The sequence below is a fragment of the Rhinolophus hipposideros genome, assembly GCF_964194185.1.
Source record: "Rhinolophus hipposideros genome assembly, chromosome: X".
NCBI classification, from domain to species: Eukaryota; Metazoa; Chordata; class Mammalia; order Chiroptera; family Rhinolophidae; genus Rhinolophus; species Rhinolophus hipposideros.
In genome coordinates, this window is record NC_138046.1 from 10,532,942 (window position 1) to 10,560,551 (window position 27,610).

Below are 27,610 nucleotides of genomic sequence, written 5' to 3' on the forward strand. Positions count from 1 at the left end.
CACAATAAACAAAGTGCAATTCTTAAAGGTCCCCCCTTCTCCCCAAGGAGCAGTATTAGGGAAGCTGGAAGATCTCTTTAGGATTCTTTAAGTCATGCTACAGGGATAGCTGTTAATTGCTCACTGTGCACCTGTATGCTGGTTTAGAAAGAGACGTCTTTAGCATACCTACTTTGGGGAGTAGCAATGTTCGCAGATAAATTTTTGTTTCATTGTTTAATGTCAGCAACAAGGAGTCTCACCTGCTGGCTGCACATAGCATGGAGCGCCTGGATTTAGGTCAGTCCTAAAGGCATGGATATGGGTGCACCCCCAGCCACCCTATCCTCCTTCACTCAGACTGTGAACAGCTGCCCAGGAAAATGCACCACTTTATTATGATTGTACATTTGGGGGATGGGGAGTAAAACAAACAGGAGGAAGCTGTGTTTGGGACTCCCTAAGTCTGCATGTTTGAAGGAATCTCCTCTTCATTCCTCCAAATACACCCCCACACACCACAAGGAGCCCTGTCTCACTCCTCATTGCCTTTACCAGCTGCTGCTTTTGGCAGCTCGAGATTTCCAGGGTGCCCTGTGTTCTTCAGAACTGAGCCTGCTCATAGAATGGTCATACCCCAGGACAGGCAGCCCATGCAGAGGATCTGGGGGTACCGCCATCACAATGTCCCAAAATGTCCAAGTGCTGCTGACCCAATCTGGGAGCAATTCAAACTCATATACTTGTCTCAAGATTCACACACGCTGTGCCTATAGCTACAGGAGAGCTTTGGTCCATTTCCGCAAACATACTATGTACTTTCTGGCATGATCTGGTATGAAGGGGAAAGTGGATCCTCACACTTGCTTTGCACTTGTCTGGTGTAAGAGGGTGTGGAGGTTTGTAATTTCTGAGCTGTTTTGATATATTTTTTTAAAAAAATGGTTTATTTTTCAATTACAGTTGACGGATTATATTAGCTTCAGGAGTGCAACATAATGGTTAGATATTTACGTGACTTACAAAGGTTATCACCCCGATAACTCTAGAACCCATCTGACAACACGCATAGTTATTACAATATTATTGACTATATTCCCTGTGCTGTACTTTACATCCCCATGACTATTTTGTAACTGCCAATTTGTACTTCTTTATCTCTTCACCTTTTTCACTCTGCCCCCCTCCCTCTCCCATCTATTACCCCAACAAATCTAGTACCCATCGAGACCATACATAATTATTATAATATTATTAACTATATTCCTTATGCTATGCCCTACATCCTTATGACTGCTGTGTAACAACCAATTTGTACTTCTTCATCCCTTCCTCTTTTTCACCCGGCTCCCCAAAACCCCTCCCAGCTGGCAACCATCAATATGTTCTCTGTGTCTATAAATGTATTTGTTTGCTTTGCTACTTCTTGATAGAAAGATTTATTCTCAAGTCAGGGGTGCCATGGGGAGCTGCCCAAGCTAAGGGACCTAGGTACAGAAGGGTGAGCTAATGGACACATACATACAAAGCAGAGAATGCTGGATTTCTTTTTCATGACAGGTTTCAGATGCTATTTTCTAGCGTTTCCCCCAGTGTTGGTCATTAATTTTCAAATGTCAATTTAAGGCAAGAACGGAATATGTACTCATTTGTAATTTCTAGAGAAAACTGTGAAGCTGTCAGGTGTCGCACATGTTGAAAGGGGGACTGTGTGGTATTGGGAAAGAAGTACTGGAATCCCAGGAGACCTGGATTTCAGCCCCAGCCCTGTCATAAATTGCTGTGTGCTCCTGAGCAAGTGTCATCCCCTCGCTGGGCCTTTCCTCAACTGGAAGAAAAGGTTGGAGTCAATGATTTCCAATCGTGTCCAGAAGTCACAAGGGGAGACAAATGACCTCTGTTGACCTTGTACATCTTGAAAAGGCCTTTTTCAGTTTACAACACTGCAGTGCTATTGAGGAGCTTTCTTTGCCTTCCACTTCCTACTTACTTTCTTCGAAGTAATGGACTCAAGGAGAGCTAGGGTTTGCTTTCGGTCATTACTGATCTCACATGAGGCTCCATGAGCTGACCTTCTGATAAGCACATCTGCAAACCACAATGTACTAATGAAATGAAAAAAGTGAAAACCTGCCTAAGAAATTGTGACTCTGGTTGAAAGCACTCATCTCAGTGTGACTCCAACTCCAACTTGGCTTTCCCCACTGCGTGGGGTTCCTCGTCCTGTACTCTTTCTGTGGTTCTATTCGCAGATCTTGTCCTTTTCTTTACATGTCTGTGGCACATGCAAATGAGCATGTGCAAACAAGCACAAACTTCCCACCACTTCCACCATTGCCATCCTGGTCCAACCCACCATCCTCTCAGCTCTCAGCCACACTCACCCCCTTGCTGTTCCTTGGACTCAGCAGGCATGTACGGTGGTTGCTGTCCCTCTGCTTGAATGAACTCCAGGTATCTGTAGGGCTCGCTCTCCCATTGTCCTCCTCGAATGTCCCTACTCCACATTGTTCCACTGCTCCCTGCCCCATCAGCAGCAGCCCTTTGTACCCCCTTCCTTCTTTCGATTTTCTCTTAGACATTTATCCTCATTTAGCATAACACATATTTTGTAATGTCTTTCTCCTCCAATGGGATGTGACTTGGATGAGGGCAGGGAATTTTTTAGTTACATATTTTTTCAGTTACCGTTGACATTTCACATTATTTTATATTAGTTTCAGGTGTACTGCATAGAGGTTAGACATTTATATAATTTATGCAGTGATCCCCCCAATTAGTGTAGTACCCACTTAGCACTGTAATAGTTCTTGCAACATTATTGACAATATTCTCTATGCTGTACTTTACATCCCTATAAACATTTTGTAACTACAAATTTGTATTTCTTAATCCCTTCACCTTTTCTACCTGGCCCCCAAAGTCCCTCCCTCTGGTAACCATTAGTTTGTTCTCTGTATCTATGATTCTGTTTTGTGTTGTTTTGTTTGGGCATTTTTGTCTATTTTGATTTATCCAGTGCTACACTCTAGTATCTAGAACAATGCCAGGTGCACACCTTGTGTACTAAATGAATGCCAGTTAAATAAATGAACAAATTGCCTTCCAGCCATCCCTCCATTCCTTATGAGTATCCATTACATGTAACATGCCCTGGTGAAGAACACGTATAGCACACGGATGAGGAATGTATAAAGGGCTTGGTGGCTGTCTCATACATAGTAGGCACACAATATTTGGTGAATGAAAGAATGAATGGCCTCTTATTGGAAAGAGCCAATAGTCTACTAAAGGAGCAGAATCCATTAATTTCTGGCAATCTGTGGTAACAGACCAACAGCTGTGGGGATTCTAGGGCGGGGTTAATTCATGTTTTCCAACTCACAAAGGTAACAATGACCACAAAAACCATGGCAATGGCAGCAGCCACCATTTGTTGAAGTTACTGTGTGCCAAGCTACCTCTAAGCCTCAGGGCAACTCTGTGGGTGACTTTCTGCCACCACTGTTTCAGAGATGACAAAAGGGCTCAGAGAAGTTCAGCTCCTTTCTCAGGGCAACACAGCAAGTTAGTTGAAGAGCCAGGATTGGAAAGCAGGTCTGTTTTCTTCCAAAGTCCTTTTCCCTTCCATTCCACCATGTTCCCTCCAAGTCTTACCCCTCCACTCTACTAAAGATTTTACTTGACATGGCTGTCCATCTCCACCCTCACCGTTATGTGTATGTCAGACAATTTCCACTTCTGTTTCCAGGCTCATAGGTAGCTCATCTGTGTCCACAGAGGCACAATCCTTCCCTCATAATCCTTTTACTGGCCAATGTCTCAAAGAAGGGGAAATATCCCTTCTCTTCTAACCCTTTTAATGTGCATCACATTTATCTGTCTACTGAAACAGCTCCTCTAAAGGCCTCCAATGGCCTCCTTCTTTCACAATTACATAGCCTGCCTAGTCCTCTTTATTCTCTCTGTGTGACATTTGAAATTGTGGCCCAGCCCTTTAAACGGCCAACTACGTGGCTTTTATGACTCTGCATCAGGGGTGGGAAAATCTGGCCCACTACCTGTTTCTGTAAGGCCTGTGAGCTACAATGCTTTGAAAAGAATGATCATTTGCAATCGATTTGATGAGAGGGGAACACCAGCTTTGAGCCTTAATGTAGCAAAATATTATCTTTTTAAAAAATTCCATTCTTCTCCTTAGTAGACCTATAGCATAAAAATTGTGCTTCACTGTTATGATATTTTGAATTTCATCAGTCAATTTTCAGAAATTTGTTTTCTCTCTTATTTTCTCTCTATATAATAACCTCAGTTCTGCCTGTTGGCCAGCAAATTCCAAAATATGTACACTCTAGCCCTTCACAGAAAAAGTTTGCCAACCCCTGCTCTATAGCAAGCAGAATTTTCTTCTCCTTTTATCAACTGCTTCTTTGCACTTTCTTACACCAGTCCTGAGGGTCAAGGGGTGCTCCTTCTGAAAAGTGCTCTGAGATGCTCTGTGTGGGTCAGCTATCCTCAATCACTGGGGAAACCAGGTAATATCATCTTTACTTGCAGACAAGAAACCCTCCCTAACTAGGGAGGCCCAAGCTCGCTCGCTTGCTCTCTTTCTGTTGGGCTTCCACAGAACTTTGTTCATATTATGTCACCACTCTCCACTGGATTTGGGTGCCTCTGGAGTGTAGGAATCACATCGAATTCAGCTGTGTCCTCAGCCCCTTGTAAGGAAATAGGCCAAAGTATTTGCAGGATGAACAGGATGTGACCCCTGGGCGATTGTTTTGAGTCGTCTCATTCAGAAGTTCTGTGACCTACCAAAGGAGTGTGCTTTCTTCAGACAGAAGCTGCTTAAAAAAATCATTTCAGGAGGCTTTCAATGTAACTTCACAAGCCTAGGAATATATATATATTCACATATATATATATATATATTCTCAGTGAACCTTTAATGGTTGCTTGCCTGAACTTGCCCTTGATTTACTTTGTGCTCAGAGAAAATAGCTTTCTCTGGGCCTTTCAATGGTTATTTTTATTTTCTGAACTTCCAGAGAGAACCGTTCTTTCGCTTTTGTTCGTCAATGTAAGAGTAAGGCCTCATTCAACAATTTAAATGGTACTTGCTTTTAATACAGTAATTAAGTTAACACATAGTTTTTAATGGAGCCATTCCCTCACTCTGAATGTTTTTATGATCTTAGAGTTCATCATGCCGCTGCTTTGGGAGTGTGCTTTGCAGATATTTATACAGTGGCAGAGGAGACTGTTACTCTCAAAGAAAATGTTTTGATCAGAGACTCAAGGATGTTGAAACGATGAAAAATGAAAAAAAGCAACACTTTGCGTAACTACATGCTCACAATCATCTAGTTTCCCTTCCTACTCCTGGCTTGGAGTGGTGAGGGAGGTTCTGGGATAAGAGGAGGAACTAATGCTCAAGTAAGAAAGTGCAGGCACATAGACAGCTCATGGCTGAGACAGAACTAGGATTTAAAATAGCACTCTTAGAAGGAACAGCTCATCAGATGGGACTAGAAGTCATCAGGTCCAGACCTTCCATTTTAGAGATGGAGAATCAAACCCACACAGAGGAAGGGGCTCACTTAGCTTACCTTGGAAGCCAAGGGCAGCATCAGGACCAGATCAATGGCTTTCCTGACACCCACTGGAAGAATGAGTGGAAGAATGAGCTGCCCCAAACACATACAGTGCTAAATATGGCCGAGAGAGTGGGGGAGTTCACGGAGACTCAAATCAGCATTATAGGAGATAGTTTTATATTTTAGGTCAGGGTATTTTAGTATCAATATAAAAATCATCGTGAAGGCTCAGATAATTGGCTAAGTGCCTTCCCATTTTCAGCACTATTATGCCTTTGGTTTTATTAAACAGCACTTACCACATATCAATGAATATTTCTTTGGTCTTCCATTACTGAGTGAATCATTGAAAAATCACAGCAGCAAAGTTAACTTTTACCTCCTTGAAATGGCATGGTGCTTGCCATCTCATTAAAAGATATTTTTATGGCTATAATTTGGCTTTAAGATCAAATAGTCAAAGAAATTTGGAATCATATCATGTTGAACTTGCCATTAACTGAAACGTCACTAGAATTTTTTGTGTACAAAAATTACTGTAGTCTCAGAATTGACCTTCGCTTCTGAGTTGTCAATACAAAATATTTGGGGTCTATTAAATCACTCATTTTCTGAAAAAGCAATTTTCATGAGATACTTACTTTCCATTGCCTACCCATGGAGATGGTATCTGAGCGACTTTTGAAGCATTTTGCTGAAAGAGAGAGAGGGGGTGGAAATAAGGACATCTATTTGTGTTTTATTAATTCAGAAACAGATGGAAGTGTGATTTCGAGTACATTAATATTGATTGCAGCATTTTGGGATGCCTCCTGTTTCGTTAGCAGAGCTCCGACGTATGTGCACATCAGCACACCACAACACACACTCGATGAAAATAGCTGGTTAGGATAATTAGTGGGCTCCAATCAGGACCATGAAAGTTACTTGATGAAAAATCTTATATACTAAAAGGCCCAGTGAAATCAGATTCAGTTCTCCAAGAAGTGGTTTAATTATCCTCATCTGAAATTTATTCTGCAAAACAAGCTCTTCAGAGCATAGGCAAGCTCTTAACCTTTAGCTACAGTTGCAAACTTTTCCCTGGGATGCAAGGTGGGCTGTAATTTCTGATATCCCAGAAATGTGCCAGGACCAAGCAGTGGTTTTGTGGTTTGTTTTTTTGTGACTCAACTTGATTTGCTATCTTTACATGCAAATCCTTATGGCTGACAGTTTTCATTATTTAGCAATGCAACTGGTCCACAGCTGCATTGCAATGGAATGCTGAACATTCGTTATTTTCCTCTGATGGCATGGACTGGTTTAAAGGGTGGGCCTTCTGTTTTTTCATGGCCAAACACCTGTGGGGTGCAGGGACCCCTGACACTAAGCGTCACCACAGTAGGACAGTGATGAAGCTCATTAGATTGACCTCACCACGTTGGAGCCCAGGTAGCACAGGGTCTGAACACCTGTGGCCTTGAGCCTGACTCAGGCCTGCCTCTCTGGACTCATGGCCCGGGTTATGCTCCTCTCCTGCCTCTTGGGTTCCTGCCCAGCCCCCTTTGCAAAGGGGGTGCTATAGTGAGTCAGCACTTTTAGGAGCCCAGTGAGAATGCAGCACTTCTCTGGAACGCAGAGAACTCACACGTAAGGTATGTTCTGCAGACTGGCTTTTATTCTCAAAGAAGCTCAATGCACTACCAGGGGAGTGAGTCATTTAACATCTGTTTGGTATTTTATAATGTCCCCAAAGCTACACAGGACAGGCCAGGGCACAGATTTTAGAGCAGTGGCTCTCAAAGTGTGATCACAAAACCGGCGGCATCAGCATTACCCGGGAACTTATTAGAAACGCCAATTCTCAGGCCCCATCCCAGACCTACAGTATCAGACACTGGGGGATGGGACCCAGCACTCTGGTTTCAGGAGCCCTCCAGGGGATGGGATGCCCTCTCAAGTTTAAGAATCACCTTTCTAGAGCACAGGTTGGAACAGTAGACATATGAAGGGATGGGCAGCTGTTGCATTTGACCCTGCTCACCGACACGAACCCTAGCTTTACAGCTGTAGGGTCACACTGAATAATACCTGGTGAACAGTGTCCTTCCCAGCATCCTCATACAGCTGTGCACTGCCACTCACTGGGTTTGGATGATGGATGTAGGCTCATGATTTGATTCATTTCAAACTGTTTTGGTGCAATTTAGCAAAGCCGTGCCATGCAATTGGCAAATAAGTAAGTTAAATTAATGAATTCGTTAAAAATGTGTTCTTTTCTTTTGAGACGAGCCCAATAGGAGCCCTGAGCCTCCTCAATTCTATCATGACCATTGTTGAGGGGCAGAAGCAGCAGAAGCTCCACTGCCCCTCAGGCCAGCGGTATCTGGTACCATGGCCAGGCCTAGCACCAGGCTGCTGCTTGCAGTTTTCATCCAGGCTCATTCCCAAATTTCGGCATTGCATTTTGAGGTTGAACTGTCCTTTTTCTCTGCTTGCAAATTAAAAACTCCAGCTCTGTAGATGGCAGACCTATTGATTTGTTGTTTGCATGTTTGTTGATCTTGGTAATCAAAGCAATCAGATGTATCAAATGCAAGCACTATACTGCAAGACTCCTCGTGGTCAAATGGCTCTGGGAGGTATGAATGTCTGCCCTCTCCAACCCCCGCCCCATCCAGAGCCCAGGGTGTCCACAGTGACTTCTCTCACTGCTGAGCAATTTCTGGACTAACTTCTCATTTAACAGAAGGCTGGACATAGCCACAGTCACAAGCTGTGTCCCCGGCATGTGTGTCCACCATGCTGGGTGGGGAAGAAGGTAGCAGCTCCCTGACTGCAACTGGAAAGTTGCTGAGGGCCATTTGGTCAGTCCAGAGAAAAATCAGGGGATGGCACTATTGTACCTTCAATCCCTGGAATCAAATCAAACTTTAGCTCTCCGCTGAGCCCCAAAAGAGAGATGGGACAGCCATGGTCCACTGGGATGAGGGAGATTAAGCCTTTGACAGCAACAACGTTGGCATTTAATAACATGCCTGCCATGTCTCATTCGTGATTTAATCACCCAGTACCTATAAATTATACAAAATAAGGATTACCTTAAAATATTCCATCAGTGATCTGGAGTACTTCATAGCATGGTCCTTCTTCAGCTTAAACATCCGCAAGTAGAGAAGTGATAAACATCGGTAGCTATGGTGATAAGGAAAGGATTATATTAATGCCAGTGCTTAATGAAACCTGGAAACTGTAAAAAAATGCTCATTCATATTTTGGAGTTATACTCCTACAGTTATTGAGGAACACAAGTATAAAAAAAAAATTAAAAGAGAAGGGGTCAGCATTAAAATCCCATCTAGATAAGGGTATAAATTAGGAGAACAAATGTTTAGTCAGCAACTGAAGACATCCATTAGTTATCCTTTAATAATTTAATGAAAAACAAGAATAATGACCTGGCATAAGCAGCTTAAGTTCATCTGGAGTTTTCAAATCCTTCTGTGACATTTCAGCCATTTCCTCATGGCCTCCATGAGACTTACCATAGTACCGCCAGCTTTTTGTCCCCATCTGAAGCCAAGGGGCTTGCAAAGTTCTTCAGCCTCATTGCATACCTTTGAAGAGAAAGGACAAGCTCAAGTGGGATCAGTATTACCTTTCAGAAAGTCCCAAAGTGATTGGTATCCCCATCTTCTGAATGTGTTGGCCCCACATTTGCTCTGGGGCGGGTGGGGGAGGACTGACTAGGGCATGTGGCAAAGGCATGCTGTTTTGAAAACATACAAGACGACAATCAAAAGAGTGTCACAATGGCACTGAGGTGACTTTGTTTTGTATACCTGTAACTAATATAATATTGCATGTCAATGGTAATTGAAAAATGAATTTTGAAAACTTAAAAAAGATGGAAATATATATATATATATATAATATATATTATATTTTATACATATATAAAATAAGTTGGCTCTAAGAAGTCAGCTAAATCCGGAGCCTGTATTCTAATACAGTACCGTGGAATTACTCTTGGTTTGCTGTGTGTATGTGTTGTTTCTAGGAACATTCTAGCTAAATATTATTGGTTTTCAACGTGTGGTGGACACAAATGTCAGTCTCCATTGAGTTTGACAGATGAGGTAAATAATATACAACTATGTCAGACGTGAGCAATGGGGAAACCACAATCACACAGTTAAAAAGGTCTTTTCTAATGGCTCAGGTTAGAAATATATTCCTATAGAAAGTGGTTTTGCTTTCTTTTTTCTTTTTCAAAGGAAGGTCAATTTCATAGCATTTGAAGGTCTAAGCACCCTTGATTTACAGTGCTTGTGTATTTTGTCTTTCCATTCTCTTTAATTGTAACTTTGCACACTGGGGTGATCGAAGGTTGAATAATTCCTATTTTTTTTCTTCTAGTTGAGCACATTCCATTCTGGGCATTTAGATTCTTGAACATCAATTCATTGCCTAAAATCATTGTCTGAGCTTTAATGCAATTTCACAGGTACTTGTGGTGGAATAAGTACCAGAGTTCAGTGTTGCAGAAGGAAGTTGAAGTGTGCGGGCAGCCTGGACTAGGTCTCATTTACAAGAAGGTGATGGAGAACTTGCAGGCAACTGCGCTTGTGCCATGAACTGCTTATTTTATCAGCTTCCCCAGAACAGCAGTGGCCCCCGGGCTTGCCCCCCAACACTCACCTCCCCCAGCATACTCTAACTCTTTGCTCTCCCATTTACTTCCAAGTTCTGTTGAGTGAACCTTTTCCAACAAAAGGACCTGTGCACTTCAAGTGGGTCCCTCTTGGGGTTGCAATGTTAAGCAAAGGGATTATTATTATGTAATAAATCTGCCTTTGACAATTGGATCACTGAAATGTCAAGTTTTCGTAATGCCCCACTTATTTTCACAAATACATTTCCACTGCACATTCCTAAGGCTCAGAGTGACTATAATTACTTGAATGAAGAAATGGGGTGCTCTCGCTCTGTAGTCAGCATACTATTGGGGAAAGAGTCATAAAAGATCTCTTTAACATAACATTACACTACTAAAAACGATGTTCATATGATAGTTACCCTCTAATTGCAGCCACTTTTGAAAGGACTTGATAGTGGAGCTTCAATTGCTTAAAAGAATCAGAAGACCTAGTTGCTTTAGCTCTTTTGATGCCCAACTGAAATGTCTCTTGTAAAGAAGAATTATACATACACTTTATAGTAAGTGTAAAAAAATACCCACACAGAGGACACACAAAGCAGTTCATGTAAAACTGGTGAAATCTAAATAAAGTTCACGGATTGTCAATGTCTGAGTCTTGGTCGTGATATTGTACTGTAATTATGCAAGACAATACCACTGAGGGAGATTGGGTGAGGCTACACAGGAACCTTCTGGATCATTTCTTACGATTGCATGTGAATCTATAATGAACTCCAAATCAAGTTTAAAAATATTGACTTGAAAGTGAATGCCCATAAATTCTTCATTGACTTTCACCAGGTTCCACTGAAATATACTCCTTTGGAGAGTGAACTATCATATGATGAAAAATAAACTGAGCTTAGAAAGAATGTTTCGTAAATAATTAAGGGGACAGAATTGTTTTCTAATGGAAATAAATATTACTCAACAGCTCACATTGCATTTTTACCAAAAATGAAATCTGATGTTCTGCTCTTATATTTTTAAGAGAGCATGTGTTTTCCTAAAAGAAAATGAATAAGAAAGAAAAATACATAGAGAGGGAAACACCCATAATTTCACTCCATTACAGCTATGATCTCATTTCCCTTCCATGTTGGTCCACATGCAGAAACATGCTTTTCATGGTCAGAAATGCAATGTGTATATAATTCTGCAGCTTGCTTTTACTTTAACATCATATTATAAACATTTTAATGCAGATACATAGTCTCCATCATTGTTGCAATTCAATGGCTGCGAAGTATTCTGTGGAGGGTACTAAGATGTAATTAATTATGCTTCTATTATTATTTCGTTTGCTTCTAATTATGTGCTATAATATATGCCAAACTGAACACCATACAGATAACTCATTCTACTCTTACAATTATTTTCTTCAGTAGAGGAAATTCAAATTTCCAGAAGTTGCGTTACTGGCTCAAAAGATGCGAATGCTCATTTGTATAGGTTTTCCTGCACAATGCCAAATTTTCCTGTTTACAATGATCAGGTTCCACTCTCACTACCAGCATAGGACAGGCCTACTTCTCCAATATTGTGTGTGTGTGTGTGTGTGTGTGTGTGTGCTAACACTAGGTATTAACATTTTTACATTTTCTTGTTGATTTAAAAAGTGCCTTTTTAAAATTTGCATTTTAGGATGAATAGAAGACATGAATTTTTTCCATGTTTGTTCATGAATGTTTTCCCTCAATTTTTAATGCTTATAATTTTTGCCAGAATTTTCACCTTGAGCATCTTTGAAAATCATGTGCAGCCTTGAATAGACACTGAGAAACCATTTTCCTCTTAAAAGTTACAGAACAGCAGTGGTGGCTTTCAAAGGGCATAAAGTAGGAGAGATACTTTGCACAATGCACAAGGCTGAAGCTTTCCTCATGAGCTCCCTACTTTTGTGGCTTGAACGAAATCTTTTTATTCCATTGAGCATCGTGTTGTTTTTTTTTTCTTCATCAGAGTTCACATTCTTTAGATATTTTGGAATGCTTTCCTGGGAAAATATGCATGCTAAATTTGTCCAGTGTTTGTCTAAATGTTTAGGTAGACGTGTCCTCAGATTTGTAAGCGTTTATGCAGATACAAGCCACATAGTAAAATCCAGGCCTGGCATTATTGTTAATCAAGTCAGAGGTGAGCCCGATATAAGGGCCTGTCACATGAAGAAGGGCTCACTCAATCCAAAGCAATTATTTAGTGGATCCAGTAAACAATGCTACATGTCCACTATTCAGAGGTGGATTAAATTATTTTACAAATATCTGCAAGTTACTGGAAAACACTAGAATGGGTATAATTTCTTCTCTTTCCCCTTCTTCCAGAAAGTTTTTGACTACCCACAATTTCTACTCTGCCAAGACCAACAGGCCAGAAAATTTCATTTAAAATGCAAATGAGACTAATAATCTGTGCAGTTAATATACCCTCTCTTATCCTCATCCTCTCATCTCTACTCTGGCCCCTGCTACCACCTCATCTGTTTCCCTTAAATTCCAGATACGGGGAAAGTACTCCCACACCTGCGGCCTTAATGCCAAGTTTGTGTTAGAATAGTACCCCTCCCTTTTTAATAACCAAGGTAGTAAAATTCTTAGAAAACATGCCTTATAACAGAAATCCCGATAATACCACTTCTTTTGAATTATAAAAGTGCACTTTGAAAAGATAAGTGTCAATGCCAAACGGTGAAATTATTATACTTCCTCCCACTGTTTCCATTTTAATTTTATGAATATTGCAAATTATAACACTCATATAATGACCTCTGAAGGGGATAATTTATAAAAGCAGTGTCCATCAATTATGGATTTTCCATGACATTAATAAAATGGCAAGAACTAATTATCATGACTTCTAAGAAGATGGCTTGGACAAATCATTACTATGTGGAAATGATATTTAAAAAAAAACATAGCAGTTTCTAATTATGACTGAAATGAGTTTAGGAAGATGGTTGCAGAAAGGCCATTAACCTGAGGAGCTCCACAGTCTCAGAGTACATGGTATACGGAGACTTTGCTTCCAGAGGGTCACGCTCCATCGCATTGCCACATTCGGTGAAGGACAGGGCTGCATCGGCATAATTCACAGCTTTGCCAAATTTCTCAAACTGAAACAGGAAGAAGACTTGTCAACATGATATTCCCTTTTCGTCTTCATATGAATGAGGGGTTCTCAAACCAGACCGAATTTGCACCTCTCCCCCAGGGAACATTTGGCAGTGTCCGGAGATGGTTTTGGTTAGTTGTCACTAGGGCCACGGGCCATCTAGCGGGCAGAGGCCAGAGATGCTTCTAAATAGATATCCGGCAACGCACAGGGCAGCCCCCACAATAGGGGTGGGAGAATTGCCCAGCCTGACAGTGCCAAGGTTGAGAAGGCCTGATATAGACACGGGACAATGTATGAATTTGTATTGACAATAATATGACTGATTTAAGGTTCTACTGTCATCACACTGAGGCTGGTTGAGAAAAGAAAGCTGCAGCTAAAGTGTCATGTGTGGTGGTCTTACCATGTATTTGTGGTATTATTGTTATTATCTTTTTGGTGGACTGGAATCCAAATCACTGCCTTGAATAGTTTTTATTCACTAAGTTTACTAGACGGGCCGTTGTAGTGTCCTATAGGCAGAGCTTGGAATGAAACTCTTCTTTTTGTAAGCCTCGCGGACAACTAACACACATGGTCTTTGCTTGGCACTCTGTGAGCATATCAACCCCAGCCCCAGGAGAAGAGTAACAAACTGATGCTATTGTCATGAAAGATGTGAAGCTATAGTGAGACTGTTGACAATAATCACATCACTTTCATTGTAAATGATAGTCTGACATAGTGTGTCAAAAGTCAAAAAATATAGCACTACTAAATATTTTAGTTTAGTAAAATTTTATTGCAAAAGGTTTTAGTCTTGATAACGGTCACGATTAAAGTGACTTAGACATACTGATTTCTTTTTTATGTGTAATGAATATTATATATGACACTTTTATGGTGAGTATTTTATAACAGTATTTAACATTTTCATTTTTTGATAGCTGGATATAAGAATTCTACTAATGTAGAACTTTATGTAAAAGAACCAGTATAATGCAGATTTAGCTATTTTAATTTTCTTTGTATATCTTTTACCAAAATATTTTCTATGCAACTGTGAAGGCTTCAATTCTCAAAATGGCAGAGTGGCTGTCTCTAGCAAAGGATTAAGTACAACTATAAAATGATGAGTTACAGGTCCTGCAGAATCTCTTGCTGTAAATGACTTTTTTTTTTTTACAATAAATGTTCTTCAGCTTTTATGTACTGCAGGAATTCTGTGGTTTCTTTTCAGTAAGCTATTGTGGAAAAATATCTGTTTCAACCAAGTTCAAAGTGGTTTTATGAAAACCTATGTATATGCAAACTATCTGCTTCTTCTCTTGCCTTACAACATAATTTCTGAAAGGAGAAACAAGTCCAGAGAGAAAATTTCATGGCCAGAGTGCCGATTAGTGGTCAGGTCATACCCCCTTCCTGGGCTTAAATTTATTTCTCTAAATGATGTCTTTCTCTAAATGAATGTTTCTCAACCTTTTCCCCATTATCACCACCCCACGATAGGACTTTTTTTCAGATATTTTTTCTCACCCACCCCCAGTGAAATTTTACTAACAACAATACCCTGATATCTTTATGTACTGCGGCCTTTTAGAGGGTTACACACCATTGAAATATCTAACACTTTGTCACCCTACTTCCAAGAACCAATTTTTGCCCCCACGTGGGCAGAATCTCCACAAATGAAAATGAATTCCCTAAATGGATTAGACCAAAAGTGGTTTGGGGGGACTCATCGCCACATCCTAGAAGGCAGAGAGTGATATGGATTCAAATCATATCAATGTATCTCTGTGGCTTTGATGTTTCTCAGTTCGTTTAACTTTTCACCTACATGGTACCACATGTGCCCCAGTCTACACCAGCTCATGGACCAGCTTGCCCTGATTGACAGAGGGCAAACTCCAGAGCCCTTAACAAGGTTGCCGGTTCCATTCCCACAGGGGACAGTGAGCTGTGCCCTCCACAACTAGATTGAAGACAACGACTTGGAGCTGAGCTGCCACTGAGCCGCCGGTGGGTGGCAGGATGGCTCAGTTGGTTAGAGCGCGAGCTCTTAACAACAAAGTTGCCAGTTCAATTTCTGCATGGGATGGTGGGCTGTGCCCCCCTGCCACTAAAGAGTGAAAGTGGCGACTGGACTTGGAGCTGAGCTGCCCCCTGTACAACTAAGATTGAAGGACAACAACTTGACGTGGAACTGATGGGTCCTGGAAAAAACACTGTTACCCAATACAATTTAAAAAACAAAACAAACAAAAAAACCTTTGGTGTTCAATCCAGCAGGACTGCTGCCCTGATGACATTTAAATCTCTCACCACGTATACAGTGGTCACAGGCGCAGTCTTCCCAGCATCTAGTGAAGCTGGTGCCCGGCCTGCCTTGGCAATTTTGTCTGCAGGAGTAGGGAACAAGTGTTTCCAAGGGACAGTTCACACCACAGAAAGGTTAGCTACAGACAATAGCGGGCAATCTGGACCACAGTGGGAAAATGACAGAAAGTAGGGAAGTGGCCAATGCTAGGGCCATGGGAAGTTGACGTTGGCCACCCACAAATCATAGCAGAGACTGTTACAGTACTTCATTACAGCCCTCCCAGTGTGAAACACTACAGGACTACGGGACAGCTAAATCCTGGCTGACACAATGCAATGATGGAGGGTGATTTTTTTTTAACACAATTAGGTTGAACTGATGCCTCTAATTGTGATGGGGTTTAGTCAAAGGTGAGGAGCCTGAATTTTGGGTCTTCTCTAGAGCAGTGGTTCTCAATCTTGGCTATACTTGGGAATCACCTAGGAAGCTTTAATACCTGGGTCCCAGTCTCAGAAATCCTGATTCTGTTTGTGCACGGTGTAGCCTGGGCATCAGGGTTATTTTAAAGCTCCTCAGGTGATTATAACACATGGTTGAGACCCCTTGTTAGAAGGATCAATCAAGGCAAACAACTCAACATGCTGAGCTCATCCTTGTTCTAGGTGGCCAAAACCCTTGGAGGAAGAAGGGCCGATGTCTTGGGATATCCAGGATATCCAGATGACAGAACTTCCTCTCTCTGTGCAGGGTCCTAGCCTGGCTACGGGCCTCACTCTGGAAACACATAATCAAATGCAATAAGGAGCTGAGTTTTTTCTAGACTTGAGTTTTGCAAGACCAGTTTTTGAGGCTACTTAACCAGCTCTCAACAACCCTCTCTGTGCCTACACTAGTTTCTGGTTTACCAGACCCAATGAAAGCTCCAACATTCTCCAGGACAGTTTCAAAAGTCATTTCAAATTTACCTGAAGGGCAATGACAACAGTATGTGCCATTTAGTTTCTGAAGTTGGGGCAAGGGAAAGAATCGTGTGAAAATGAATACATGTAATGGCAGGGTAACACAATCCAAAGAACTCTGGAAATTACAGTGCTAAGGAATTAACCAGATCCAATCTCCCTATGTCAGAACAGCCATGAGAAAGCTTGAATTGTTTGTAAAGTGCCTTCTTTGTTTTCCTTGAAAGTATAATACTTTAATGAGAGCAAAGCAATGAAGGAAGGAAACCTACCAGTGCATCAGCTTTGTGCTTCAGCTTCTTGGCCTCTTGCATGTAATAATCAGCGTTGTGAACCCTAAACAGACAAAATGAGCTCTGTCAGAAAAAAACCAATGGTTCATCTTTTCATTAAAAACTGAATAGCCAAAAGTTTTTTCTTTTTTTCTTTTTTTCTTTTTTTTTTGCTATAAATCCATTCCTATACAATGCCTTGAGAAGGGCAGATGAATGATATCATTCATATAAGAACTAACCTTGAAATAATTCTGTAAATGAAATCTGAAGTGCATCATGGCCCATTGGGATAAATAACTACATCCTCCAACCCCAATCATTCCAGTTATCCAAAGAGATCAAACAAAACCAAGCTGTAAACCTCTTTGTTGGCACACAGTTCTCAGGACATGGATAAGAAAGGAGGACCCAGAATTGAGCACCTAGAATTGAGCACCTGCCTTTGGAAATAGCAACAGAGACCCACAATTAAAATGGGCCGAAGATGTTTCTTGGTGAGGACAGGAATGCGTGGGACAGAGGGATATACTTTTAAGGCTATAGGAGCAGCTGCTGAGGTCTTATTTTGGGTGACACATGCACGGTGCTCGAAAAGTCATACTGTCCCCGCCCCCTAGTCACCATTCCCAAACTGGGTCCATGATAACCTGGGGACAACATACGAGTCATCAAAAGTGAGCTTGGGTCTCCGGACATTGGTGGTGGTGCTGGACAGAAGGGGCAGGGCTGCCCAGGACGTCTTCTCCAGATGACTGCTATCCATGAGACTAGTAGTGATGGTAGAGGTGATGGTGGAAATGGTAGTGGTAGTGGTTGTGGTAGTAGCTGTGGCAGTAGTCGTGGCAGTGGCCGTAACAGTGGCGGTGACAATGGCAGTAGCAGTGACAGTGGCAACAGCAGTGTTGGTGACAGTGATGGTGGCAGAGGCTGTCTTTTTTGGAGTGTCTCCCTCCTGGGAAGAAAGGAGGACAAATAACTTCCATTAGGTCCAGATTTTTAGAACATCTTTTCATAAATGCTTCAAATGTTGAGCACATTAGGAAACAAGGCAAGGGAAAAAAAAAAAACAATGGACAGAGTTTGACGACAAATAGGTGACCCTGGTATATTTTATGAACTCTGAATCACCAGATTTTGTTCTATGATAACACCAAACACCAAGCTAGTCAGGCACTGTGATTACATAGCCCCATCATCCCTGAAGACAGCCACTGACAAAGGTTTAAATCTGGCAGAGGCTGTGAAGGGAGATGGGAGGAATGGGAAAGGGAGGGACTGACAGGGAGAAGGAGAGGAAGAGAGATAACCCTGATGAGCATATTTTTGATAAGGAACCAGCCCAGAACTTTTCACTAGGGTAAGTACCATATTTTGCAGTGTATAATGAGTACATTTTTTACTCAAATTTGTGAGGGAAAAATAAGGATGCACTCTGGTAACCACTAAATTACTGTCTGTGTCTATGAGTTTTTTTTTCTCATTTGAGGGGGTGGGGGGTGGGTGATGAGGGTAAGGGGGATCAAATATATGGTGATGGAAGGAGAACTGACTCTGGGTGGTGAACACACAATGGGATTTATAGATGATGTAATACAGAATTGTACACCTGAAATCTATGTAAATTTACTAACAATTGTCACCCCAATAAATTTAATTAAAAAAAAATAAGGATGCACATTATACATGGGTAGTTTTAATTCCGTATCTATATGTGTTTTTAATTTTTTTATTTATGCTTATGAGTTAAAAGTGTGACTCTAGAAATCAATAATGATATCTGTATGCAAAATAATACTCTGGAATACAATCATCATTTTATTGAACTTACAACGAACTTGCAACGACGAAGATTCTTGGCCTTCTATGATGCGTAAATATCATAAATTTGTGACCGGTACATAAAATTTCTTGCACCTTGTCTCTGTTCTTGTGTTTTGTAATTATTTGTTACATAAAATTTCTTGCACCATAATACATTAAAAATAAATGCTAAAATTCCTTTATAATACAAAACACTAGTACCTAAATGTAAACAAATTAAAATTTGAATTAAAAAATTAAAACAAATGATTTTTCCCTCAAAGTTTGGGCCAAAAACATGGGTGCACATTATACATGTGAGCGCATAATACATGGCAAAATATGGTATTCAGGTCACTCTGCAAAATACCAGATCCAGTGTAGCAAAATACCAGCAAACCAGGTACTGTCCTTCAATAGTCATTACCCTGGGACCAAGGCCCAAGCTGCCGTTTTGTTCACGTGAGGAGCTTGACTGATTCCTAGCTAACTGAATGCCACATGAAAGCCTCCTCATTTTGAAGTCTTGAGATGGTGAAAGCTTATTTCGATCAGGTCAAAAATCAAATGGGTAAGAGACTTCTGAGTTTCACTCTGAGCTGGCATTGCCATAGAAATAATGGGATCCAGATGAAGAAAGTAGGTGGTAAGATTTGTAAGTATCTGACAGTATGTGTCCTGAGACCACCTGCTGTGTTCACATGGCAGACTCTGTACTCCCCACTTGGCAACAGTGGGATGATACCGACTCTTGCATATGTGACCATAGTTGTCATGGTGTCTCTTCCTCTTTCTGTTCTTTTGAGTTGGTAGCTACCTAAGGTTGGTATCCCCCAAGGTTCATTCCCCAGCTCTCTTCTTTCTTGACCTTGACAGGATTTGACAATCCTGTATGTGTTATCACAGATTTGATAACAAGCAGTTAACTCCCGAATGGAACCTCAATCTTACCCTTTCTCCAAAGCTCCAGACCTACAGTGACCACCTCTGGATACTTCCACCAAGATGGCCCATTAGCATCTCAATTTGTCTGAAACCAAATGGATAACCAAACCAGTTCCCTCTTTCTGTGAATGACAAGATGGTCTTTTCTGTCACCAAGGCTGGATTTCTCCATGTCAGTAAGTGTGCTGTGGCCATGCCTGGGCCTAGAGATCAGACCTGGTGCACTTTCCACCTTGCCTTCTGAACTGCTCTGCTTTAATCGACTTTATATTATTGAAGTTCTGTAAATGATTGCATTTCAGAAAATGATAATGCTCCTAAAACTCTTTTTGAAAACCACGGCTCTATTTCATCTTTCATTCTTCCTCTCCAAACAATTACAAAATCCTGTTTATTGTATCACCCAATGCCTCTAAAATCTGCCCCTTTCTCTTCTGAAGCCTCAAAGAGCAGGCCCTCATGGGTTCCAACACAGACTATCAAACAGCCTCCTGGTCAAATCCCAAACCCAAGCTAGCTTTTCTGTTCCACTTTCAACCTGCTGCCTGCCAGCCTGAGCTTCCCAAACAAGGCTCCATGCATTTCACACCCTTGTACCCAAATGCAAACCAAGGCTGAGCTTCTTTGCTGGCATGAAAGGTTCTCCCTGATTTGGCTTCAGCTTTCTGACTCATCTGCCACCACTCCCTCCCATGGAACCACCAAACAACACATTCTGCTTTCTTCACTTTTCTGCTTTGCTTTGTGTAGACCCTTGGGGTTGGAAAACAACCTTCCGTTCATTACTTTCTTTTTTACCATGTGGTAATTTACTCAATCTTTAAATTTTTTAAATTATGGTAAAATATATGTAACGTCAAATTTACCATCTGAACCATTTTTAGGGGTATAGTTCAGTAGTGATATGTATATTCACATTGTCTAACCAATCATCTTGCAAAATTGAAACTTTGTCCCCATTAAACAACAATTTAAAAAAAAAAAAACCCAAAAAACACAATTTCCCATCCCCCCATCTCCTCAGTCCCTGGTAACTATCCTTTTTACTTTCTGTCTTTGTGAATTTGACTACTCTAGTTACCACATGTAAGTATAATCGTACAGTATTTCTTTTTGTGGCTGGCTTATTTCATTCATCAAAATGTCCTCAAGTTTCATCCATGTTGTAGCATACATGAGAATTTCCTTCATTTTTAAGGCTAAATAATATTCCATTGTATGGATATACCACATTTTGTTTAACTACTTCCCTCCATTTCTAAACTCTACTCATTTAATTAAGACCCAACACAACAAATGTCTTCTCCTCCAGGAAAAATGTCTTATGTCTATGACCAGAAGTACCTTAATCCTCTTTGGTCCTTTTAGAGATCTGAAGGGTCTGTCTCAATTCCTTCTGTATGACACCAATTACCGGATATTTTATATTCTAGTTCTTTGAGTACATCTCTCACTGTTCACCTTACATGGAGAGCTTTTTGAGCACTGGTGCCATCTCTGATGTATGACACTGCTATCCCGACCCCATCTGCCCTGCTCAATAGCCCAGTGCCGGCATGTAAGGCTGAATGCATGCATGCCTACCTAGTCAAAAGGGTCACTTTAAAGATAAAAGCCAGATGTGAACATTTCTTGTAGCCTTGAAAGTCTATCTTTTCCATTTGATCCTGGACTTTTTGATTATCAAAAATTCTTATCACCAAGATCTCACTGGGATAAATGTACTGAGAGGCTACATGTCCAAATATTGTTACGATGGCTATGAATAAAAGAGTTTAAATATCATCATGGATTTTATTCAATCCAAACACATTACAAAAATCAGTCTTCTAAAACTCCTATGCCAGCTTCATGTTTCTACTGCTATAGCCAGATGGCCCAGACCAGTGGAGTCGGCCCAAGACAGTGCCACTGGCACTACGGTCAAGATACATGACAAGAACCCTAAAACAACTCGCCCACCATGCACATGGCATTGATCTCAGTCTTGGCACACCTGACTGGAAATGGCTGCATTCAGCCATGATCATGTAAGTTATTTAAACATGTCCTCTGTCCACACTCACCTATCTATTGAGTTAGTAAACAAGACTTCATGCATAAACGGAAGAGAGAATACTCTGAGAGCACAAAATTGAAGACATTTTTCAAATTGGAGGAAGTCTTATTGATCACCTAGTTAAAGCTACTCATTTTATGAACTCAGAGAGGTTTCATAATTTGCCCAAGGTCACAGAGCAAAGTTGTTGCAGTGCTATCCCTATGAGTCAATAATTCTCTTAACTCCCAGGCTAGGGCAATAATATACTACAAAATCTCCCAGATTACAAGCCATTAATGGAAAGCAGGATGTCCAAAGAAGAGGCAATGGGTGCTCAGTCTTATCATGGGGGACCCAAGTGATTTCCTTAAGAAAGTTGATTGATTTCTGGGTACAACTGTAATCATATTTATCATGTTTCCTCAGTAGCTTTTAGCTCTTGTGGAAATGACTTTGCAGATTCTTATAAGCATTATCATTGTCATAATAAAATCCATATTAAGCACCTAATTATTTGTGACAATATACTGGGCACTGTACAAAGAGAATTGGCTAGATATGGCATATACCCTCCAAATGCTTGCAACAGAAGAGAATATCAGTTGGAGTACATAACATTAATTATATTCAGTATGAAAAATAGGATTGATATTATAATTACTGTTTTGAATAGGTGGTTTAATTCCTAACATTATAGTCAGCATCTTTAAATGAGAATGCAAATATGTGTGTGTGCATACAACACATACAAACATGAATTTCATATGGAAAAACGACAACTTCATAATAAAGCAATTTCTTTTTATCAGTGATGAAATTTACCTAGGTATTCATGTCCTGTCAGTCATCTCAGATGATGGAGGACTATAAATTAGGGTCCTTAAAGTGCACAGGCTTCATGGCTTTCCATGGGGTGTTAAATGGACACTTTTGGTTCAGGGTCCACCAGGTTGGCACCAGACATTTGAAAACTCATTGAGTTTCACTCATTTGCTTTTCACTCATTTGCTTTAGACAGTTAAAGGAGACTAGACGCATACAGATGCTATATCTGCATATGCATGTATTTACAGGGGAAGGCAGATACATTTGTCATTAATATGAACTAGTGACACTAATTGCTCATGGTTTCCACAGTTCACTTACTTACTTACACGGAGACAAATGACAAGATCTAGAGTGTGGATGTGAAAAGGTGATACAAATCCTCCATTATCTATGTCAATTGAGTACCAGTGTAGAAAGCCCAAAGGACTAGATAATCATTTAGTAGGGCTTAGAACCACAATTGTGCGATTTTATCAAAAAATTCACCTTTTAAATTCCATCTTTTTGAGTCACCATTTTGTAAAACAATTCACACCTGCTAAGCTTGGTGGTGGAAAGTCGTAACTTGGAGTTCCAGCCCCAGTTCAGTGACCTTGGGCAATGCCATCACATCCATTTGTTCTTTCCTTCACTAAACGATCAGTGCCTACCTTGTGCCAGGTGCTGTGCTCAGGATTTTGGAAGTGTCCCCCCGCCCCAAGATATGAAGGGATTGGACTAAAGGATGTCCATAGCCCCAAGTTTCTGCATAACAACCTGTATGGAGCAGTAAGACTGAAATTAAAAATTCATACTAAATTAGAATAATTGAGATTTGAAATACCATGTTTCCCCGAAAATAAGACCATGGTCCGGCTAGGTCTTATTTTTGGGGAAACACAGTATTGGAGAGATTGCGTAATTGTGTGAACACACACTTATATTTTCTCTCTGCTTTTTCCTCCCATCCCCTGAAACATCTCCCTGTTGTCAAGTCTAGTTAGATAAGCTGGGTCAACTTGTTTCTACCGGACGATCATAATATTTATTCTAAGATGCTTACATTTACAGATATCCCTTTGAAAGTAGAACAGAATTTGCCTTCACTCCTCTTAGGTTTGGCAGAGGTGACCTGTCCAATCGTAGGGATGTTTCTGTCTTGACTGAAGGGACCATTATTGCCACTGATGTGTCTGCGGCGTGGAGGATCCTCTGGCAGTGGGGAAAGTGGAGGAGGGAACAGCCTTTCTTCTTTTCTTCTATTTGCTCTCCTGGATGAATTATTTCTGTGTAAACACAAAGTGTAGGGTGTATAAGATTTTGTTTCTCTTTATTCTGATTTTTCCCATGATACTTGTACTTTCAGCTGAAGTAATATTTTAGTTGATGGTCCTTCATCTGCGATGAATAGTATATATAAAATGCATATAGACATAGATATCTATAGAGAGCTCACTCTCTCTATAGATATAGCTATAGATAAATGTAAACACATGTACCCAAGAATAAACGCATATCTTTGAAGCAGAACTCCATGATAAATATAAGTGTATAATGGAGTGTGCTACGGTGTGATATTTGCAACATTTCAAGATTACAGTTAATTAGATTTTTATGGAAAATCCAATGCAAATTTTAATCCGATCATTTTTAAGGATAGTTCCTACTTATTTGGCCCTAGGACTTAACTGCCCAATCACACAACAAATGGCACAATAAACAATTAGTGGAAGGATATATTCTTAAGAAATGCTATGTTTATATGTTACTTAGAAATAAATAATACACTAAATAAGTTTGTGATACATTGCAAATTGCACGTTCAAAATGTTCTACCCCAATGCTAAAACATAATGAGTCCCTGACCTTAAGTTGTGTTGAAGTACTGATGTACTCCATTTTACTAAAGTCCATTTGAAAAATATTTTGTCACATTGCCACAAGACACATGCAGTCTTAGAAGTACTCCTGTGCTTTCAAACTGATTTATCTGCCCATTAAATGGGCACTATCAAATAGACTGAGACTTCAAATAAAACAGAACAACTAAAACCTTATACTAGCTGCTTAACATGGTAATTGGGTCATGGATTTTCATTTTAGTTACTGTCTTAGACTAATCAATGAAGATTACTTGAATTTTAATCTTTTCTTAGACAACTGATATTGTACTGTGCAGCCATTTACTTTTCATGATTATTGACTACAATTTTCAATAGCAAATTAAGTCAACGAGAATTTATGTTTTCCTCTTGGTCAATTTCAGTCAGTGTCTAGAAATATAGATTTACAATATCTCAAAGCAACAAATCAAAGATGAACAAGCATTCAAGTGGCTTGATTTCCTGAAATGGTGGGAGTCAATGCAGTCTCCTTGTTCCACTTTCACTGTGTTCCCTAAATCTGCCAATTGTAATAATATTTGTCATCTTATCCATGTTTTGTTTCATAACATGGCCCTATGTCGATTCTTGTCATTTGACAAAATTTAAAAATCAAAACAAAATCTTAACTGTTGCTGCCATTACCTCAATCGGTTAAAATTAATTAGAAATATATGCCAATGGATTTATGGATTTTAAGAATTGCTTTGACATGTAGAACCATTTTAAGATATTGTGATACCTGATTAAAATAATGGTAAACATATGGATTAAGATTTGTGTCTATGAGGAAGCTTCACACACATCAGCCAGTACTAAGTGTCATCATTACAAAGGCATCAGACTTTGGGGAATTTATATAACGAGATGCTCAGCGTTGCTGTGGCACCTATAGGGGGTGAATAGTTCATTCGCTGTGACCACTCCTCCATGACTGGAGCTGCCTGGGAAGGCAGTGGGGGCTGCAGGGGGAAGAGCTGCTTCCTAAAGGCAGCTGATTTGCCATTGGCTACTATAATCATGCTAGGCTTTCCAATCTGCCATTGCACACAGTACATTGCACACAGTACAGGACATTCTGTGCAGTGTGTACCCGCCACGCGGCCCTCTTTCCATCTGTTTAGTAGTAACCTGGAACCATAGGACCTTTAATGACGTCTCTAGTGAAAGATACGCAGGGAGTATTTTCTAGACACCACTGTCACCATTACAGCTTCTTACTACATAGTTTTTTGCTACCTTTGGCAACTGTTGTAGTAGGCCAGAGGAGGACAGCAGACAAGAGAAGTGTATCACCACCATCCCCAGTGCCTCAGAGGCATTGCTGATGGTTCAAGGTCTAAAGAAGGGGGAGGAACACAGTCGGGCCCTTCTATTGGATGATGGGGAACTCCAGCTGTCATAGTCTACTGTGGGGTTCTTTGTAAGGTTTAGAATATTCATTTAGGAAAGTGACTGTTGTCTCAGAAATTTCTTAGGATTTAGTTCGAAGGGTCAATGAAGCACAACGGAGCAGGCAAAGCTTGAGGAGTAGTTCCAAGGAGAAGACTTCTGAGAGGCCTGTCCATGCTTCATTCTCCCTCAACTCCAGAGAGTTTTCCACAGACTTGGATTTATTGAATGAACGTGATAAACTGACTCAGGCATTCCCTGATCAAAAACTGCTACTCGTTAAATACTGCTTTCCTACCTAGTACAAAAGCAGAAAGACTGTAATGACCATGAGTTAAAAACACCATTTCATGACAAACTCAAATGATTAGACATTTACTTAATACTTGATCAGGTCTCTTCCATGAAATGGGAACAGTGACAGGTCACTGGGTCACTTAAGGAGACTAGCAACGGGCACTGATGGTGTGACGATTTCCCATTGTCCCCTGCCTTTTCCTTTTGCCTTCAGATGGCCTGAACTGGTCAGTGCCTGGGAACTGGGGAGGTACTGCCACCGCAGCGATGACATTTTAGTCCTTCCTCCTTGGATAGGAGGAGGGTTGTGGGATGACCACGTTTGACCACTGGGGGAGAAGCATGTTTCCCCCATGCCTGGCCCACCCTAGGGTGAAGAGGGTTGGCTTGCTCTACTGGATGAGTTTCTACTCCTGAGAATTCCAAGCATGTGAAGGGATGTTTTGGATCAAAGTTATACCAGGGCATACAGATGTACTTCACTTACTTCACAAAGAGCTATGGATCTTCAGGGAGATGGGCAGACCAGGGTCCAAATCACCTTATGATATCGAAAGGATGTAGTGGTAATTGTTCTTTGCCTACCTTTCATCTCAGAACAACAAGGATCCAAACAAATACAAGCTGAGAATTTCTTTGTGACACCTTATCTGTGGCAGATTGATGCCATATCACTGACATTAAACAGTAATCTGTGAAATCAATTGTTAGCAGCAGTTAGCCAGATTGCCTCTCTGCTCTGGGCTGCTAATAGGCTCCAAAACTGGTCTTTGATGGAAGTAATCGCTAATGTTGAATGAATTTATGGCAATAATTATCCAGACGGAATGGTTCCAGTAGCTGACATGATTGTTAGTTAAGTGATATTTATAAGACGAAAGAACTCGGTCACAAAGCTTGGTAGAAACAGAGAGGGCAGGACTTCTCTAGGGAAAGCTGGGGCTGTTTGAGTGAAGAGGAGACAAGGAGCCCTCCTGCCCGACTCTGGCACCTTCCACAAAGAGGAAGAAGGGCGAAGACATGGCAACTGATTGGAATTTACGTAATCCATTCCTAGGTGGCTTTCCCCAACAGAGAACTGCCTGGGGGAAGACCACTCCTACATAGGTCATCTCTCAGGCCTTCCCAAATGCGTCATTCCCCTGGCCTCCAAGGAGTCCAGGATGCAGCTCCTGGTCCTCAAGCTTCATATTAAGGTTAAGTAACGACACCACAGAGGAAGCAGCAGTTGGGTCATCCTGTCAAGGCCAAGGGGTTGCTTTCCAGGGAAATTGTTTAATCACCATCAGAACTGGAAGTAGCCCGGGATCGGGTGATCTGGTTCAAGGGATAGGTGTCTCTTGATGCTGCCCTTCATTAATTCATTTACTTACTTTTATCCTTCATTTAGTGCTAAGAGCTCACGTTGGCTGATTTGGGTGATTAATCTGAGTTGGAGTAAAGAAATGTTGCTAAGAAGCTCATGGTGTCACCCGAAACCTGGCAGCCCGTGTTCCACTCCTCAGCCTACCCTTGTTAGACCAGTGACCAAGGGG

At 40.9% G+C, this 27,610-nt stretch overlaps 1 protein-coding gene across 4 annotated transcripts in view; it reads right to left on the reverse strand.

Moving 5' to 3' along the window:
* AFF2 (ALF transcription elongation factor 2) overlaps nt 1-27,610 on the reverse strand; it is a 479,304-nt gene that overhangs the window by 6,140 nt on the left and 445,554 nt on the right. For all 4 annotated transcript variants that reach the window (XM_081043310.1, XM_081043308.1, XM_081043309.1 and 1 more), the window contains 7 exons: nt 23,567-23,789; nt 17,573-17,862; nt 16,908-16,971; nt 13,236-13,372; nt 9,104-9,175; nt 8,660-8,753; nt 6,218-6,270 (listed from right to left, as the gene is read on the reverse strand). In XM_081043310.1, the coding sequence (XP_080899436.1) occupies nt 6,218-6,270; nt 8,660-8,753; nt 9,104-9,175; nt 13,236-13,372; nt 16,908-16,971; nt 17,573-17,862; nt 23,567-23,789 (933 nt within the window). The remainder of the gene's footprint in view (nt 1-6,217; nt 6,271-8,659; nt 8,754-9,103; nt 9,176-13,235; nt 13,373-16,907; nt 16,972-17,572; nt 17,863-23,566; nt 23,790-27,610) is intronic.